We start from the raw sequence: 17,339 nt of genomic DNA, 5'->3' as shown, positions 1-17,339 counted from the left end.
TAAGTCTTTGTTTTCCAATGCAGGCATTTCTATGCAAATTTTCAAAAAAACCCTGGCGGTTTATTTATGGCTATAAGTCCTCGCGCTGGGACAGTCTCGTTTCTGCAGACGCTCTAGCGTGTCATCTCAGAAACCGTGGAGTAGCTGCCGGCCAGCGGGAGGAGAGAGAGAAGCCTACCACAGCCCAGGGCATGGGCCATGGGGCACAAACAGAATAAGGTGGACATGAAAGCCCACGGGTGACTTGAAGTCTCCTGATAATGTCGCCTCCACCCTACTTGTCTAGGGTGAGTCCCTTAGGACACCTGAGCACTGTCTGTCTACTCCCCAACTCTCCTGAGGCTCTAGTGTTCACATGGAGCGGGAGATGAGGCATGAATGACTGTCCACTCTGGGGAGGGACACAGAGCTGGAACCAGAGAGCGAGTATCCTTTAGGCTAGCAGTTTAGTGGCCGAGCACACGGACACCCTGCTAGACTGCTAGCGTTTAAATAGATCTCTGCCCAAATTCTCAATACCTTCTCTCTTCTGAGGTGATGTCGGAAGTGAGTGTGAGATGATACACACACACACACACACACACACACACACACTCACCTCTGAACGTCTCACAGTAGCACAGGACCGAGGAACATGACAGAGGCTCCCCAAGGCTCCACATAGCAGGCAACCTAGCAACAGTGAGCCGCGCACTCTGGGTACTACAGTGCTCTGCTAGGCTGAGTTCCCAGAATCCTTTCAGTTCCCTTGGGCCAGCAGGGGCATTGCTTCCAAAAGGCTGGGTTAGGCCCTGCTTTTCCTAATAGCCCTGGTGTTCAGAGACTCCCCCAGGAGTCCCAAATGATCCCTTCCTTTGAGCTGAGAGGCCTGGGGAAGTCCTGATGACCCTAACATAATCGGACTTCATCACTTCTCATGCCTCTGTCAAGAAGGTCCTGGTCTCTACCCAGCCCCATTGCTTCTGCCTGCTTGAGACTACACCCTGGTTTACTGTGAAGGGCTTGGCATCCTTCCATTACTGTAAACTTCACTACAAGGCCTAAAAACAAGGGCACTGCTGTCCCCAACCAATAGCCAGCCCCTCGAAGGTGGATACAAAGTCTCATCCACATGTCAGTGCTGCATGGCTGCACAGAGCAGCAGCATCTGCAATGGCCATCTTAGCTGTCCCAAGTGCCTGATGTGACCACTGAGAGATACCATTGCTGCCACCTACAAAGGTGGCCCCTTTGCCCATCGGCATTGTAGGGGGCTGCTAAGACTCCTTGGGTGGCCAAGTCGAGACAGGCCTCAGGAAAAGGGCAGAGGCTCACAGAATCCAACACAGCTGGGGAGCCATGCCGGGGCTATCCCCCAGGAAGGACACCCCAAGCAAGGCCACAAAAGGATATGAGGAAAGAACACCGCTGTTTCAGGCAGGTACAGCACAGCCATTGTCCTTGGTACTCTGTGGTCCACCAGGGCTGCCACCAGCCACTGCCATCCAGGAACCAGGCCTCACAGAACCACTGGCAAAGAGGGGCAGCACATGGCATAGGCTGTCAGAGAAACTGGGGGCATTTTCCTGCATCTGAGATGTCAGTGCAGGGCTCAGGGCAGGAAGCAAGGGTTCCATTCTCTTCTCAAAGTTGCAAGCTTGAACAAGACCTCCCAGGGCCTCCGCCTGAGTGAGAGAAGTCACGGCAGGTACAAAATACCATTTGCAGCCCAAGTGTGGAAATGAGGTGGCTTTGGGGACACTTGGTCAAGTGAGAGGTAAAGGTTAAGATTGGAGCCAAAGTTCAATCTGGGGTTTGGAGATCAGAGGGTGGGTGATCAGAGGCTGAAGAGCTTCATGCTAGAGATCAGGGAGATTGCTAGGACTGGAGAGAGAATGTCTGCTCAGCCAAAGCCAGGATGACGGAAGACTGCTGTGCGAGCCTACTCTGGTACCCACTGCTCTAAGCACAGGCCTTTGCCCGTCCCTTGGAATGCCACCAGCCAGACCCACCAGGGATGCTGGGGATGAAGGGAGATCTCGCATCGACAGTGTAACCAGGACATCCTGGGACTAAGTCCGGCTCCTGGCTGGTATGTTCATCTTGGCAAAGGCCCTGGGCTGGGGCTACACAGGAACTGTTCCTCCCCTCTGTTCCTGGCTCTCGTAAGTGGCACCCAAATTGTACACGCCCGAGGAAATACTTTAAAGAGGAACATCGGGTCCTTCTTCCCTCCCAATTTCTCGTACTCACTTATATGACTAATTTTGGTTTCTTAAAAAAAATCTAACACCTTGAAACTCCAGCCTCGCTCATGAGTAATTATTTATAAACAGTGTCATAAAAGGCTGCTTGACTGCCAAGAGTAATCAAACTCCTCCAACCACTTCAAAGAAAATCAAAGAACCTTTCCATCCATGAAGCCTTTTGAGGCTTAACTATGAACGTGATTTAAAATTCACAAGGAACCCCTCAGGTATCGGAACTCTAATACAAGGCTTTCCTGGACAAGCGTTTGATAAGAAGCGAAATGCTCCATTATATCCACCGCCGCCTGTGCTAATATTGCCCAGGGCCACCGTAAACGCTCGCTTTGTACTAAATGCTTTTCTCGAGGCAAAGGGGCTGCTAGCCCGATTGCAGAGCCCTTCCCTCCCTCCCTCGCTCCCTCCCGTGCATGCTCACAGGCTGGGGTGAGTTCCTCCTCCTATGTCAGTCACTGGCCAGCATTATATGGGCCTGAGTGACCCACTGCCGGGAGGCAGGAGGGCTGCACGCCTGGCTCCGGTGGCAAGGAGGCAAGCTGCTCTTGCTTCTCCCAGAGGAGAGAAGGAAACGCATGGACGATGTCTTGGGACCCCACCGAGCTCCAGAGAGGTGTGGATCAGGCTGGTCTCGCGTGTTTTGTCTGAGACACCCCAGGAAAGTTGCAACAGCAGGGTGGCTTTCCTGCTTCTCCTCCTCCACTCACTCTCATCTTTGCTTTTCTGGGGGATGAACGCCTATGAGTGTCCCTAACCAACAATACAGATGTCCCATAGGTGCTCACCAAGGCCTGCAATTAGGATGGAGAAGTGGGGGATGGGTCAAGGCGCTAAAGCCATGGTTATGGGACCTAGGATGTGGGCCCAAAGAACATGCCAGCTGGAAAGTGACACCCACCCGAATGACAGGTGGGTGGCTCACCAGTCCCCAGCACAGGCCTGCATTCCTCTCCCTGCAGCAGAGGGTGCTTGCTGGAGTAAAGAGAAAGAACCCATGAAGAGCAGCAGTCTTGGCAAAGTCACAGAAACGTGTGGTAGGTGGCCACAAGCACGTTGTCACACAGGAAGGAGATAGCCGTCCAGCATGCACCAACTGCACCGCAGCCAGCCCACGGCCATGATGTGGACACTTGGGAAAGCTATTGCAGGGCATCTGAAGATGAAATGTTAACCTGCAGCCAGTGCAGCGGCACCGAGACAGGGACACAAGGCACAAGCAGCCTCGGGTGCCAGGCTCTTACTCTAGGCCCAAGGTGTACGGAAGCCTGAAGGTTATTGGTTCAAAAAACATATCCCCAGGGTGGGGTGTGGAGTGAGAGCTCAGTCATTAAGAGTATTGGCTGCTCTCGCAGTGGACCTGGGCTCAGTTTCCAACACCGCATGTACATGGTGCACAGACACACATGCAGGCAAAACACTCATGCACACACACACACAAAGTGAAAATAAACACACCCCCCTCCCAGAGGCACATCCACCCAAGGCAGGACACTCAGGTCAGCAGCAGACAGGGCCAGTACAGAACCTCCCTCCTGCATAGCAGAGCGACCAGCCAACCTGGAGGAGGTAAGGAGAATTGCCTGGGGCAGGGTAGGTGAGGCTAGGAGGAGGCCGTGGAATTCTGACTCCCTCCTGCCACAGCTGGATTTCCACACAGACTATGGTCTCAACCTCAAGCTGAGTGCTGGGATACCCAGACTCATCAAGGTGTGTGGGCAGGACACATGGGAAAAGGCTGGTGAGCAGGCACCGGGCCCACTCTATCTTAAAAAAAAAAAAAAGAAAAGAAAAGAAAGAAAGAAAGAAAGAAAGAAAAAGAAAAAGAAAAAAACCTAGAGATTTGTTCCCATTTCGTTTCTGTTGCTAACTGATAAGATACCGTGACGAAACACAACTTCTGAGATCATTCCTTTCAGCATACAATTCCAGGCTACGGTTCTTCGCTGAAGGGAAGTCAAGGATACTCATGTCACAGTCAAGAGCAGAGAGAAAGGAATGCTCACCTGCTTGCTTGGGCTCAGCTTCATTTCCTCTATTTTCACCCAGTGTGAGGATGGTGCCACCCACAGTGGGATGGGCCGGGCTGACGATTAAAGTGTGCACTGGTGGTACCTGGGACTGTGCTCATGTCAAGACCCTTCGGAGCTAACGGAACAGGCATTTGTAGGATACTCAATCTATTATAGAGGTGCTGGAGTCCCAGCTTGAATCCCCACAACTGTGTAGCAAGTTCTTTTTAGTTGCTGAGCCATCTATCCAGCCCCCTTTCTACCTTTTTTTTTTTTTTTAATATATACACGGTGCTCTGCCTGCATGTACACCTGCTCGCCAGAAGAGGGCGCCAGATCTTATTATAGATGGTTGTGTCCACCTGTGTCTGCCTCCTGAGTCCTGGAATTAAAGGCGTGAGCCACCACCGAGTGGCTTAAGCCCAAACCTAACTTTTATTAGACAACTTAGCATCATTTCAGACCGTAGGCAGCTCAGTCCTACGGTGGGGCATCTCAAGCCCTGAATGCTAACTTTACTGGTAAGAAAAGCTCCCTCAGAACCGCTAGTGGACCAGTAGGAAATTAAACCAACCAACCAAGACACCAGCTCCCCCAGTGGCTCACCCAGGGCAGATGGGTCCTCTCTCGGCTTTGCAAATCTACCATCCTGGGATGCAGGGAGGGGCCCTGTTTTTTGGAGGGCCTCCGTCTTCCCAATTCTGCACTGGAGCCTGGGGTCTAGCCAACCCGCCGAGGTTGGCCGAGGTTGGAGGAGCTCGGCAACTCTCTTAGCAGGTGCCGATAATGAGATCCTTGGAAAAGTCCGAGCTCACTCCTGTCTAGGTAGGCCAGAAACCAAACTTCACCTGACAAGCACCGTGATCAGAGAGTTTAAACCCAACAGGCGACATCAGCGAGGGCAGGCAGGCGGCATTAATAATTGATTACATGGGCCATTCTGGGGTTTGCATTTTAATAACTTGGCAAGAGAATTTTTATTCGTTAGGCTCAAAAAGGAAGGGAAGGAGGCACTCTCCAATTAGCTACCGCAACTTGTCAAAGTACCTCCCCTCCGTGTCCAGTTCTGATCCTCCCCTCAGACACAGACAGGGCCGAGGGCTCCTGGGTTGTGGCCAGGGTGGGGTAGGGTCACTGGAGGGGGTAGGGTCACTGGAGGAGACGGGGGCAGCAGCTACCACATACCCTCTCTGAGCACTCACCGTGGTCATTGTTTCGGCGCAGGTGGTCGATCATGAAGGGGATGGGGTCCTCTGGCTGATGGATCAGGAGCTGTTCCAGCATGTTCTGTGGGCACAAGCAGATTAGCAGGAGATTAACACCTGCAGGGCCCTGGTTGCCATGGAGACCACTTGTTGGAGGCATCTGCTGGGGTCACTGGCTGCAGAGGCCTGAGGAAGCCCGAGGCAGTCAGGTCCCCCACTTCTCCTCCACTTGTGCTTCCCATGGTCCTGCACTGCTCTCCTGTGGCGGCGCCTTACAAAATGCCAGACTTCTCCCTAGAATGCCTCCTGATCCTTTCGCTTGGTTACCTGGTCATCAGATCTCAACGCACCAGATAAATCCCCGCCACGCTGTTACTCCTGCCATGTGCACCTGTGTTCCCTGCTCAGCCACTCCATGGGTTCTGTGGTCCTCTCTGCACAGTTACGGTAGGTGCCCAGTGCGCAGATGTTAGCTGGGGGACGGAGCCATTACTGCTGGCTGGGTCTCTCCACGGTGGGACAGAATACTTATCAGCCAGATATTTAAATAGCCCTGCACACTCTGGCCCGTTTAACCCAACTGAGTAAACACATCAGAGGGAGCGGTTTTCAGGGTGACACACCAGGGACCTGGGAAGCTGACAGGATCTAGGCAGGTAGGAAGGTGCGCTGGCCTATGAGGACATATAGGGCAGCCAATGACACCAACGGGGAGTCCCGTCCCAGCCCAGCTCTAGATCTCTAGTCTCTTCCCTTTGGGGGACCCAGCTCTCCTCCCCTCCCCTCCCCTCCTACTCTTTGTTTAGTGGCACAGCTGGACTGACTTTGTGCTCCCATCTGTCGCTGCTTGCTTCTTGGCTAAGAGATTGCGCACATAACACATCTGGAAAAACTAATGCTCCAGACTAGCACGCCAGGAACATTTCTCAGGGCAAGACAAAAAGAAGCCGAGTCTGTGACAGTGAAGTGGATGTGTGTGACATGGATGAATGGCGGTGGATCCGCAGGCATCTGATAAAACTCCACAGAGCTGTCCACACCATCCCAGAAACTGGAGAGCAAGCAGGTGAGGGGATGTGGTCCAAGTGAGAGACTGAAGTACTGGGCCTACTTCTGTTCTCACGGCTTTGATAAAGCCCACGTTAGATGGCCCCCAATGGTAGACAAGAGATAAATGCCATTTTTATAACTTCCCAACTCTAACATTATTTGAAAATAAAATGATGGTAAAAATAAAGTTTCCTTGGTGATTGCCCCACCAATCCAACTAGAAAACAGGCCAAGATCGTGAGTCTCGCCTTTCCTGGCCCCCAACTTAGCTGCTGTGTGACTGGCCACTTTGTGTCTCCCCCTAGCGTTAACACTTTCCAAAGGAAACACGCTTGCTGGAGGCTCACGTTCCTTGGCCTGGGCTTACGTGTCACCATGGTTCTGCTGTGGATGGGTGGGTGGGGTATTTGAAATACCTCAAATTGCAGAATAAGCTACTGGCGACTGCGCTCTAGTTTACCCTTGGCCCCAGAATCGTTGAGTGGCAAAGAGCTCATCAGTCCGGTCCCAAAAGCCTCTTAGCACCTCCAAAGAGCACACGTAGAAAACTGGACCACATATGGGTGGGGACAGGGTTTGGCCTAAGGCCACAGTCAGTTGGGAACCAGGACAGGCTAGGGGCCAGGATGAGGGATGAATTCCAGAGGAGACTACTGAGGGAATTCACAGGTGGGGAAACTGAGGAAACGGATTTCCCCCAGACCGTGATGCCCTCCCGGTCCCTGCGACCCCGTGGCCCTACACCCCACCCTCGGACGCCTGGTCACCTGCATCATCTCGAAGATGTTGTTGTCTTGCCCATACTGAGGCATTTCCGGAGGGATGAGGTGCGGGGCAGTGGTCGCATCCATGTCTCAGATGGCGCGCCGCTCCCTAGTAACCGGGTTGCTAGGACGCCAGGCTTTGCGTCATCGCTGCGCGCCTCCGCTGGGGCGAGTCTGGGTCCCGGGTTCCACCGACTGAGGCCCCGACGCACAGTAGGCTCTTCCTCCCCAGGGCAGAAGAGGCCCCCGACAGGCCACTGCGCAAAACCCTGAGACACCCCGAGGAGCCACAGCCCAAGTATCCCAAGACGGTGGCACAGAGCAAGGATGTCCCAAGTGCTCACCCACCATGTGTGGAATCCCACGACGCCCCAGGGTCTACAGCCTTTGATCCCCAGGGGCCCCCTGAGGGGGATTGGATCCCAGAAACCAGCCTTGTTTTTTGGTGTAGCCACCGCGTGGGTCAGGGCGCTGGGAGCTTAGGGTCCAACCCTGACCATCCTGCTTCCTGGACCTGTTTTTCCCCATCTTTAAACGAAAGACGCTGCGGCAGACGTGGAACCGGTGTCCGCAGAAGCAAAAGTCACCTGTCCTGGGGAAACTAGATCTCCTGGGTTGGACAACCAGGCCATGTGACCTGATTGCCATGGCACCTGTGGTCACAATCGACCAAGGCCCGCTGGTCTCCGTGGCCTCGACCCCGCCCACTGCCGTTTCCGTGACCTGTGGAGGGCCTTCCCGCCCTCCAGGGGCCCACACACCCACGGAGGCACTCCAAGCTTCTGGGCACTCTTGTGAGGCGAAGGACAGTCCGAGTCAAATCAGGGTAAAGGGGGCTGGGGCGCCGCTGAAGAGCAGAGGGCGGGGGCGGGGGTGGGGGGACGTCGAGTTGGGGAGAAAGAGGTGGAGGTGCCTTGGCCTAGAGAGAGGAGAGCTACGGGCTGCTGCGGGAGGGAGAAGTGTGGTAGCATAGAGAAAGGGGCCTGCGTTCTCACCAAGAAGAGGGACACACAGCCTCCTGGGACAGCCCAAAGTCCTAACTCCGCCTGGACGTTGTGAATTTTACAACTTTGCCCTGGGCCTCAGTTTCTAGCCTGAGCAGTGGGGAGGGCCACTCAAGCATTCCTCCCACGACTGCCCTAAGCATTCCACAGGGACCGGCCTGTGGGTCCTGCTCTCCATAGTGATGTCTCCGTTCATCTTTAGACTAATCTCAATCACACCTCAGTCACTTTGGACAGCAGTAACTCCTCTCTTAACAAGTTTTATTTTCTTTATGTGTATGCGGGGTGGGACACAGGAAGAGCAGAGGCTGGAAAAGGGTGTTCGGATCCCTGGAACGGGAGGTACAGGCGGTGAGCCAGGAGATGAGGGTGCTGGGAAGGAAAAGATTCCCTCCTTTTGCAGAAACAGAGACTGAGGCCTAGCAGAGGGGAAGGTCTCGCCCAGGGGCTATGGGTGAAATCAGAGGCAGCCCCAAAGCTGACAGCAGGCAGCCTCGTGTGGGACTGTGACACCTGGCCATATGAAGCTGGCAGCGCTGCCCTCCGTGCGTCCCATGACTGCTTCCTCAAAGGCCCCAGTAGACGTGTCAGCTGGGGAGGTATAGAAGCCTCCACAAAGATCACAACAGCCAAGCTGCAGCTTTGGGGGGAGTGGGGGTGTGTGTGGAGTGTTTCAGTGGGCTTCCTGGACGTTTCTGAGGTGGCTTTCGTTTCTCCTCATTTATTTAATGCCCTAGGCACTTTTCCTACCATGATCTAATCTTCTTTAGCAGCCTGGAAAAATACAAATCAATTAAAGCCTAAAACCTATGGGGTAATCATTTTTCTCCTCCCTCCTCCCCCCAGAGAGAGAGAGCGGTGCCCGCATCCAGGCCTTTCATGCACTCTAATTTGGCTGCAGAGGCCTGTGTTCAAGGGACAATCACTTTGGATAGCTTGTTACAGCCTCTTTTGTGACATCCCTGACGTGTGCATGTCACAAGTTGCTAGGATCAATGACTGAGTCAGGTTTGCTCTAGGGGGCTCGTGGGGCCACAGCAAAGCCAGTTAGCGTTGTCTCCTCAGAGAACCCAGAAGCCCAGAGAGAGCAGCAGGGAGCCCAGCACGTAGGAGACAGCCCCATGAGTGCTAATTCTCACTGCTCTTGGAAAGGAGTGGAAGTGAGGCCCTGAGTCTAGCTAGGCTGGACCCTAGAAATGGTTGGGTGACTTTTCAGATCCTTGGTAGCACCTCCCACCTGCTCCCCAGCAGCCACAGCCAAGCAGATGATGCCTGCCATCTTGTCTCTAAGGAGCATGAGAAAGGGAGGAAGGGTCTAACTGAACAGCCACACGGAGAATCAAGCAGGGATGTGACAGATCCCCGCTTGCCCGCTTCCGGTGTGGTTCTAGCTTCATCCTCAGATCATCCTCCGTGATCACTGCGGTCCCTTGTCCTAAGCTGTGGCCCAGGGTCTCAGATGACGCATGCCCGACTCTTCCCCAGAACGCTGTGGAGCGAGAGGCTGTTCTCATGTCCATCTCCCGGCATCTGCCCTGCAGATGCTGCTCTGGCAGACTGCATGGCCCTGGCTTTCACGTGCTCACCCCTGCCCCACTCTGAGCTCTGCCCTGACCTCGTCCCTCTCTAAGAGAGTTCATCCAGGGCAGGGCCTCATTCATATGCCTTGTCCGTTGCTGCAGAGCCTAGCATCTGGACTGCACTTGGCACAGTGTAGGAAGGACCAAGTGTGGTGCTCATCCCCAGCCCTGGCTTAGGTGCTGCCCTCAGTAGTTCTGGATATCCACCTTGACCCAGGGGTCCCTTGGCTTGGCCTGTTTTACATCCCTGCTGAGTACACTGCCTGCCTGCACCCCTTTTCTTCCTTCCTTCCTTCCTTCCTTCCTGTTTTATTTTGTTTTGTTTTGTTTTCCGAGACAGAGTTTCTTTGTGTAATCTTGACTGTCCTGGACTCGCTTTGTAGACCAGGCTGGCCTCGAACTCACAGAGATCCGCCTGCTTCTACCTCCAGAGTGCTGGGATTAAAGGCTGCGCCACCACCGCACAGCCACCCTTTCTTTCCGAGCTTGAGGTTTAATGCCTCCATCAAGAAGGATAAGCTCCCAGCAGCCCCTGCTTCTCTGAAGGTACTCAGCACGCCTGTGGCGGCAGTCCCCCATTTAATGGGTAGTCACAGTCACTCTGGGGTGTGCTGTGAGTTAACACCACCTTCTAAGGTCTGGGGTCCCCGCGTTCCTTATACCTGTCATCTCAGCCCATGTCCACCCCAAGGCTGGGTGACTGCTTTCTCCTCCTGTATGTCAGAACCCAAGCTCAGGCCACCTGAGGCCGGTAGTCAGGGTGGGACAGGATCTGAACCCAGGACTGGCAGTTGCAGAGCAGCCTCGGTTGGTTGTGCCAACCACAGCGCTGAGCAGCATGGGCAGAGGCCAGGCTGACAAGGCACACTGCTGGTCTCCCTGGACACCCACCACTGGGCCTCTCGGACTTTTCTAGGTTACAGCTTGAGTCCTTTGTAAGCTGCAAGATGGGGCAGGGCAGGACATTCATCTGTGAATGGAACATCAAGGAGCCCTGAATCTCAACAGTCAAAATAGATATGTTAATGCAGTGGCAAAAATCCATTTAGAACAAGCCATTAACACTTAATAAAGGCAAGCTTATTATTACATGTTTTTCTCTTTGCCACAGGTTCTGGTAGAGGAAGACACAGTATTTCTCTAAAATTCTGTTATTTTATTCTTCTTCTTACTTTTTTTTTTTTCAAGACAGGGTTTCTCTGTGTAGCCTTGGCTGTTCTGGACTAACTTTGTAGACCAGCCTGGCCTCGAACTCACAGCGATCTACCTGTCTCTGCTTCCCCGAGTGCTGGGATTAAAGGCATGCGCCACCACCGCCTGGCTCTGTTATTTTATTCTTGTGGGCTTTTTTTTAAAAAAGTATCTCTTTTTCTCTCTTGAATGGATGCTGAGTGTTTTGGGCACCCAACCCTTAAATTGTCTTTTTCTTTTCACCCTCAGTCCTTTCCTAGTGTGTCAGAATTCAGGGAGGAACAAGAGAAAACCTGCTAGGTCCATGTGAGCAATTCTGCCCCCATGAGGAAGCGGCCGAGCACACAGCAGATGCCCAATAAACAAGAATCCCCTCCCCCCCATGCATGTCCACAGCAGGCAGAAGGCTGAGTACAGGAAGGCTGGGGAGGGAGGGAGGGAAGGAAGTGCCTGACCTGAACCAGGCAAACCCGGGCTGCAGCTACTCCTGGGGCTGCAGCTACTCCCGGGTCTGAAGCTGCTCCCAGCTGTTGGCAGACACCATGCATGATCTGTCCAGTTTACATGAGGCACCCACTCATGCTTGGCACCAGGCCAACTAGGGCTGCAGCTACTCCCAGGGCTGCAGCTACTTCCAGTTGGCAGTGGAGCATCCACTTTGGGTTAATGGGGTACAGTTTGGGATACCCCTGGGTCTCTGAAGGGTCTCCTCCAATCATCTTCAAGCTCTCTGATTTGCAGGCCAGCATCCAGAGGCCGTGTTGTAGTCTGTCCTCAGTTCTCCCATTCCCCCTGATGCCATTTCTTTTGTCACGGAGGGGCAATTCCAGCTTCACTGTCCTCACTAGGAAGCTGCCAATGTCCCTTCCTTACACTTGGCCTTGTGTGCCTGGCCCCTTTACTTCCAGCATCTTGGAATGGCTTTGGCTCATGGGACACAGGCTGGCGTGCTGGAGCCTGGGCTCTGTGTGCATCAGGAAGCCTGGGACCCAGGGGTCAATGGCACAAACTCACTGTGACTCCCATACCCACTGGAAGTTACAGGGTAGGGGCTGCTGCGGTCCCTTCCAGGTCTGACATTCCCTAAAGACTATAAGCATTGTCCCAGGTCGGTAAGCCGTGACAGCACAGAGTAGGGCACCCTCTGCCCTGTCTACTCAGGGGGGATTCTCAGTGCTCGAGGGCAGCCAGCAGCAGTGATGGTCCCTGGGCTGTACGCCTTGCAGGTGGTTCTACTAATCAGGTAATTCAGGAAGTAGGTAACTTAACATAAGACAGGGGAAGAGTCTACATCCATACTGGAAACCTGCAAACCCGAGGCCAGGGCTCCTGCCCCAAGCCCACAGCAGGAGACGGGGTCACACACACACACACAGCAGAACCCCCAGGCACTGACCCTTTTCTCTGCTTTTCTCACAAGAAGAATTGCCAGGCTCTTGTCAACTTCACCATAGTGGACACTTTTTTTTAACTGATATATTGCTGGTTTGGGGTCTTACAGCAGGTCCCTGAATCCCTGGTTCTGTCACAGAGAGCTCTGGGATGCTTGTGTGCACTTACACACAAGACAGTGTGTGTGTGTGTGTGTGTGTGTGTGTGTGTGTGTGTGTGTGTGTGTGTGTGTGTGTACACCCTATGATCTGGGGGACTGAGGACCACAGAAACTGTCCCCAGGTGAAGGATGCCACAGCTCATGGCAGACTGTGGTGTCGTGGCAGGGTAAATAGACAAGAGTCAGACTTGGTGGACAACTCAAAGGCCCTGGAACGAGCACGCAGCTTTCTGGGACCTGCTTCCCTTTCCACAACCCAGGGATACACACGACATGCCTTCGGGAGGCTTCCCTCCAAAGCTGCATGGAGATTCTGGCCCAGGCCTTCAAGGTTCCCTCTTCTTCCTCCTGACAGACCTGTCCTGTGAGACCTGAGGACAACAATGAATGAGGTGAAAGAATCCCTCCGCAGCATTGAGCAGAAATACAAGCTCTTCCAGCAGCAGCAGTTCACCTTCATTGCGGCTCTGGAGCATTGCCGGGAGAATGCTCACGACAAAATCCGGCCCATCTCCAGCATTGAACAGGTGAAGTCTGCCGAGCAGGGTGGAGGAGAATGTGGGGGTGGGGGGGTGGGAAGGATGCTCTTCCCAGCTCTGTCCCCTCACCCAGAACATGGAACTGTGGAGCCCCAGAGAGATGTGTGTGTGTGTGTGTGTGTGTGTGTGTGTGTGTGTGTGTGTGTGTTAACTGGAATGGGGACGCGAGTCCTTCAGTTATCCCTGGCCTACCAGACAGGTAACAGTGATTCAAGTAGGGGCCCAAGACTCAGCCAGTTTGGGCCTAAATCTACCTGCCGCCTTTGTAGCCTGGGCCAGTGCACATACCTCAGTTTCCCCCACCTGTAAAACATGTCAAATGAAAGGTGGGTGGGTAGTGGTGGCGCACACCTGTCATCCCAGCACTCAGGGGGCGGGGGATGGGGGAGGAAAGGGGGTATGGAATGGGGGCAGTGGGCAGAGGTAGGCAGATGGCTGTGAGTTCGAGGCCAGCCTAGTCTACAAAGTTAGTACAGGACAGCCAAGGCTACACAGGGAAACCCTGTCTCAAACAAAACAAAACAAAACAAAAAATATATCAGACGAAAGCATCGTGGAAAACTCTTGGCCCATACTAAGCACTCAAGTGTCTGGTGTCCCCTGCTAGACCTAGGTTCAGCACCAGGATTTGTTGGTGAGCAGGTAGACTGTAACTTTCTCGACAGATTCTACCGTGTGTGTGTGTGTGTGTGTGTGTGTGTGTGTGTGTGTTGGTGTGTGTGTTGGGGGCAGGCTCCAAGCACCAAGGAGAAACAAGATTGGGGAAACCAAGCCAACATCCTTCAATATTATTTTTCTAAATTTTGTAAAAAAAAAAAAAAAAAAAAGTCCTGTTTTTTACGTGAAAAATGCACGAAGAAAATGCATCCTTGCCACCGGCATCCGCATTCACCTTATCACAGTGGCCCACTGGCCCCTGCTTTCGGCCTTGAACTACGGAAAGGGCAGTTGGTCCAAGTCCCACTTATCTGAGCACCTGCATGGCGGGCCTTCCCACCTCAGGCCTAAAAAGGATGACCCTGGGAGCCCAAGGGTGCCGCTGTGTGTGGGTGGTCACACTTGGATGCGGCCCCAGGCGCCTGGACAGGTGTGTCGCCGGAGCCTCTGCCCCATACAAGCTTGGGGGTGGGGAGCAGATCCCTTCAGATCACTAAGAAATTGAGTGATGGAGACTTTGGGGGTGTGGAGGCAGCAGTTGTGCCCCTTTTGTCACTCCATGGAGAGTAGCAGCTGGCTGTGAACTGAGTCAGTCGGTTTCTCTGTCCTTCCCTGGCATCTCACCTGGCCTGTGCTCAGACTCACAGTCCCTGGGTGGTCCCAAGAAACTGGCAAAAGGCCACAAAGGGATCTCTACCCCCAACCAAGGAGGCAAGCTGGAAGCAGATCAGGGAAGCAGTGTTCTCAGCATCCCGCAAGGCTTCCTTTGGCAAGGCGGCCATAGTACCCGCAGTCATGTGGGGCTTAGTGGTGCGAAGAAGTCTGGTATGACCTTGTGCCCCGCCCGCACCCTAGCCCTCTTCCCACTGGAGATGATGGCCCCTGAATCTGGGTTGGAATAGAAACAATCTATCCACCTCATTCATTGTTCTTCTGTGGACAATCATTTCCCAAATCAGGCTGGGGTTGACTTTTTCTAACTCAACCCAATGGATTCTTGCTTCTTCCTCATTGGTTTGGGTAAGTAAGGTGGTGGAACCCAGGCCACTGTGTGAGGAGGTAAATCAGTCAGGCCACTTCTGTTGGCACCCAAGCAGGTCATTTCACTTGTCAGAACCTCTAGCCTTTAGGGAGTGTGTAAAACGAAGACTCAAAAAAAGTCCCTACTTAGTGTGGAGAACCTAGGTGATTGAACAAGGGAGATCAGACTTAGGAGCATTTGCTGCTGTTGTTTGCATTGCATGTTGTGTCCCATGACCTGTACATGCAAATGATTCCTCTCTGGCATCAAGCCCACGATCTCATGGGAGGCCTGGGGCAGTGTGCGCTGCTGCCTCTCCCACTCCTAACACGCTGCCCTCTGCAGGTGCAGAGCTACATGGAACACTACTGCAATAACTCCACGGACCGGCGGATTCTTGTCATGTTCCTGGACATCTGCTCGGAGCTCAACAAGCTGTGCCAGCACTTTGAGGCCCTGCACTCTGGCACCCCTGTCACCAACAGCCTTCTCGAGAAATGTAAAACCATGGTTAGCCAAAGCAATGACTTGAGCATCCTCAGAGCAAAGTAAGTCCCTCCCTGACGCAGTCTCTGCTGAGAGGACAGGGACCTGTGAACCGGCTCTCCCCTGCTGGCCCAGGTCACAACCTTTGATTCATTCAAGTCCCAGCTACCAACTACCTAATGGAATGACTGGTCTAATTAAACTGACCTACAAATGGGTCACAGACATAGGAGGGCTAAAACAAAAAAAAACCAAAACAACAAAACAAAAACCCCAACATGTCTCCTGGGACTTAGAACCAGACTAGGGAGAAGTTGGGACATCAAAGTTACACCCCTTGGGTTCCATGGCGACCCTGGAGATATCCAGAGTGTCACAAATCTGTTTCAGTGGGCTTTTTAGATGTTAGGGTGAGAAGAGTTGAAGGTCACAGCTAGTGTTTTACAAAGGTGACAGGGGTGGGGAGGACGGGTTATCTAGCCCCTGATCCTGGTGGTTGACAGCTCTTGCAGTCTGCACCGGAAGTACTTGGGGCCCTTGGCCTTGAACTTTTGCAATCAGAACACTTGAGGAAGGAGCCCGAGGCTCTGTGTGTCTGGGTCTTACACCTCCTAGGCTGACCTGCTGTCCATGAGATCCGGTCCCCTCAGGAGGCCTCACCACCCGCTCCCTGTCCTGCAGGTACCCGCACGATGTAGTGAACCACCTCAGCTGTGACGAGGCCAGGAACCACTACGGGGGCGTAGTGAGCCTCATCCCTGTAGTCCTGGACCTAATGAAGGAATGGATCGCTCATTCCGAGAAGCTGCCTCGCAAAGTGCTGCAGCATGTGAGTGAGGTCCTGGGTAGCCAGGAAGCCGCTGCTTCTGCCAGACGTGACCAGACCACGGTTACTCAGCGTTGGTTAGGAAAACACAAGTGTAGGCAGCTTGTACAAGAGAGCCTCATACATAGGGAGAAAAACAAAGGCTCCCGGAGGCCTCCCTGGAAACCACCTGGTGGGAAACTGTAACAGACGATCAATGTACTTGGCTTCCACTGGTCACCCAATCTCACTGGGGGCCAATACACAATTGAGAATCTCTCTCTCTCTTGCTTTTCACTTCTACCATCTCCGCCTCTGACCTTTGTTGAAGAAAGGGATCCTTACTCACAGAGCTACCCAAACAACATGGCATTGGGAGGGTGTGTCCCACAGGGAGAGGGCGGGCGCTCTGCTGATGCCCAGGCCTCCTGCCCACACTGTGGCCTTTGGCTCTGTAGTGAGCCAACCGGAGCAGGGCCCCCATGCCAGCTCCTTGTCTCAACAAGGACAAACGGGGGGACAAACCTCAGGGTCTCTCATGAACAGGCCAGTGGAGGCGGTGGTGGTGGGTGGAATAGAAAGAAGGCTGAACTCAGCAGGGTTCAGTTACCTGGCCCAAAACAAATTGGGAGAAGGAGACCATGGCAGAAGTCAGAATTCTGTTTTGTGGCTCTTGAGTGAGACAACTGTCTACACGGCAGTCTAGTCTACCCACACTGTAAAATGTATATTCCTGGCATCTCAGCTTGCCGGAAGTAAGGTCTGACTGTTGGTTTTTCCCTTCACAGGGGACGACTTAGCTTCTGTACTGTTGCTTCCTCGGGGGGAAACATTCAAGAATAAAGTGTTCTACTGCTTCTCAGCCTGGCTCAGTTTCCTGGGATTTACCCCTGTACTTACTTGTAAGACACCAAAGGACACTGGGTAGTGGCCACACAGGCAAAGGGCCCTCTGGGACAGCAGCAGAGGTCTCTGAAGCCGAGCTGAGCACTTCCCTTCAGAGTGGGCTGCCTCTGGGCTTCTCCAAGGGTGAACTCCCTGTCTGCTGAGAGACCTATTCTGACAACCAAACAAGCAAAAACCTGCCCCCTCTCAGTGTCCTGCTACTAAGATGGGCAGTGCAGTAATTGCAGACATGTCCTGGTTGATGCACGGCCGTGCAGCTTGCAACCCTCTTTCTTCCCCAACTAAGGTTCAGGCTGAATGGTAGGGCTAGGTGAAGGAGGAATCTCA

General features: G+C 53.4%; 2 protein-coding genes across 5 annotated transcripts in view; one reads left to right on the top strand and one right to left on the bottom strand.

Moving 5' to 3' along the window:
* The window catches only part of AK8 (adenylate kinase 8), a 109,695-nt gene extending 102,291 nt beyond the window's left edge, over positions 1-7,404 (bottom strand). For all 3 annotated transcript variants that reach the window (XM_084798105.1, XM_084798106.1, XM_084798107.1), the window contains exons 1-2: positions 7,275-7,404; positions 5,455-5,539 (exon numbers count right to left, since the gene is read on the bottom strand). In XM_084798105.1, the coding sequence (XP_084654231.1) occupies positions 5,455-5,539; positions 7,275-7,358 (169 nt within the window). In that variant the 5' untranslated portion in view covers positions 7,359-7,404. The remainder of the gene's footprint in view (positions 1-5,454; positions 5,540-7,274) is intronic.
* Positions 7,405-7,958: 554 nt separating this feature from the next.
* SPACA9 (sperm acrosome associated 9) lies at positions 7,959-16,968 on the top strand. 2 transcript variants are annotated; one of them, XM_084798109.1, is made up of 5 exons: positions 7,959-8,097; positions 12,954-13,125; positions 15,161-15,363; positions 15,983-16,130; positions 16,895-16,968. In XM_084798109.1, the coding sequence occupies exons 2-5, from the start codon at positions 12,982-12,984 to the stop codon at positions 16,904-16,906; spliced, it is 507 nt and encodes a 168-aa protein (XP_084654235.1). In that variant the 5' UTR covers positions 7,959-8,097; positions 12,954-12,981; the 3' UTR covers positions 16,907-16,968. The 2 variants fall into 2 exon arrangements, with proteins under 2 accessions (XP_084654235.1, XP_084654234.1); XM_084798108.1 differs by having other exon boundaries at positions 15,983-16,968.
* The last annotated feature ends 371 nt before the right edge of the window (positions 16,969-17,339 follow it).

This window comes from Acomys minous, assembly GCF_964271855.1.
Source record: "Acomys minous genome assembly, chromosome: 10".
NCBI classification, from domain to species: domain Eukaryota; kingdom Metazoa; phylum Chordata; class Mammalia; order Rodentia; family Muridae; genus Acomys; species Acomys minous.
The sequence above is the reverse complement of the archived record's forward strand: the minus strand, read 5'-3'. Positions and strand labels throughout refer to the sequence as shown.

Excerpts from the sequence above, each read along its gene's own strand:
- SPACA9 (XM_084798108.1), top strand. The coding sequence starts at position 12,982 with ATGAATGAGGTGAAAGAATCCCTCCGCAGCATTGAGCAGAAATACAAG. Across the intron at positions 13,126-15,160 it reads CCATCTCCAGCATTGAACAG|GTGCAGAGCTACATGGAACA; the intron begins GTGAAGTCTGCC and ends TGCCCTCTGCAG. Across the intron at positions 15,364-15,982 it reads TTGAGCATCCTCAGAGCAAA|GTACCCGCACGATGTAGTGA; the intron begins GTAAGTCCCTCC and ends CCTGTCCTGCAG.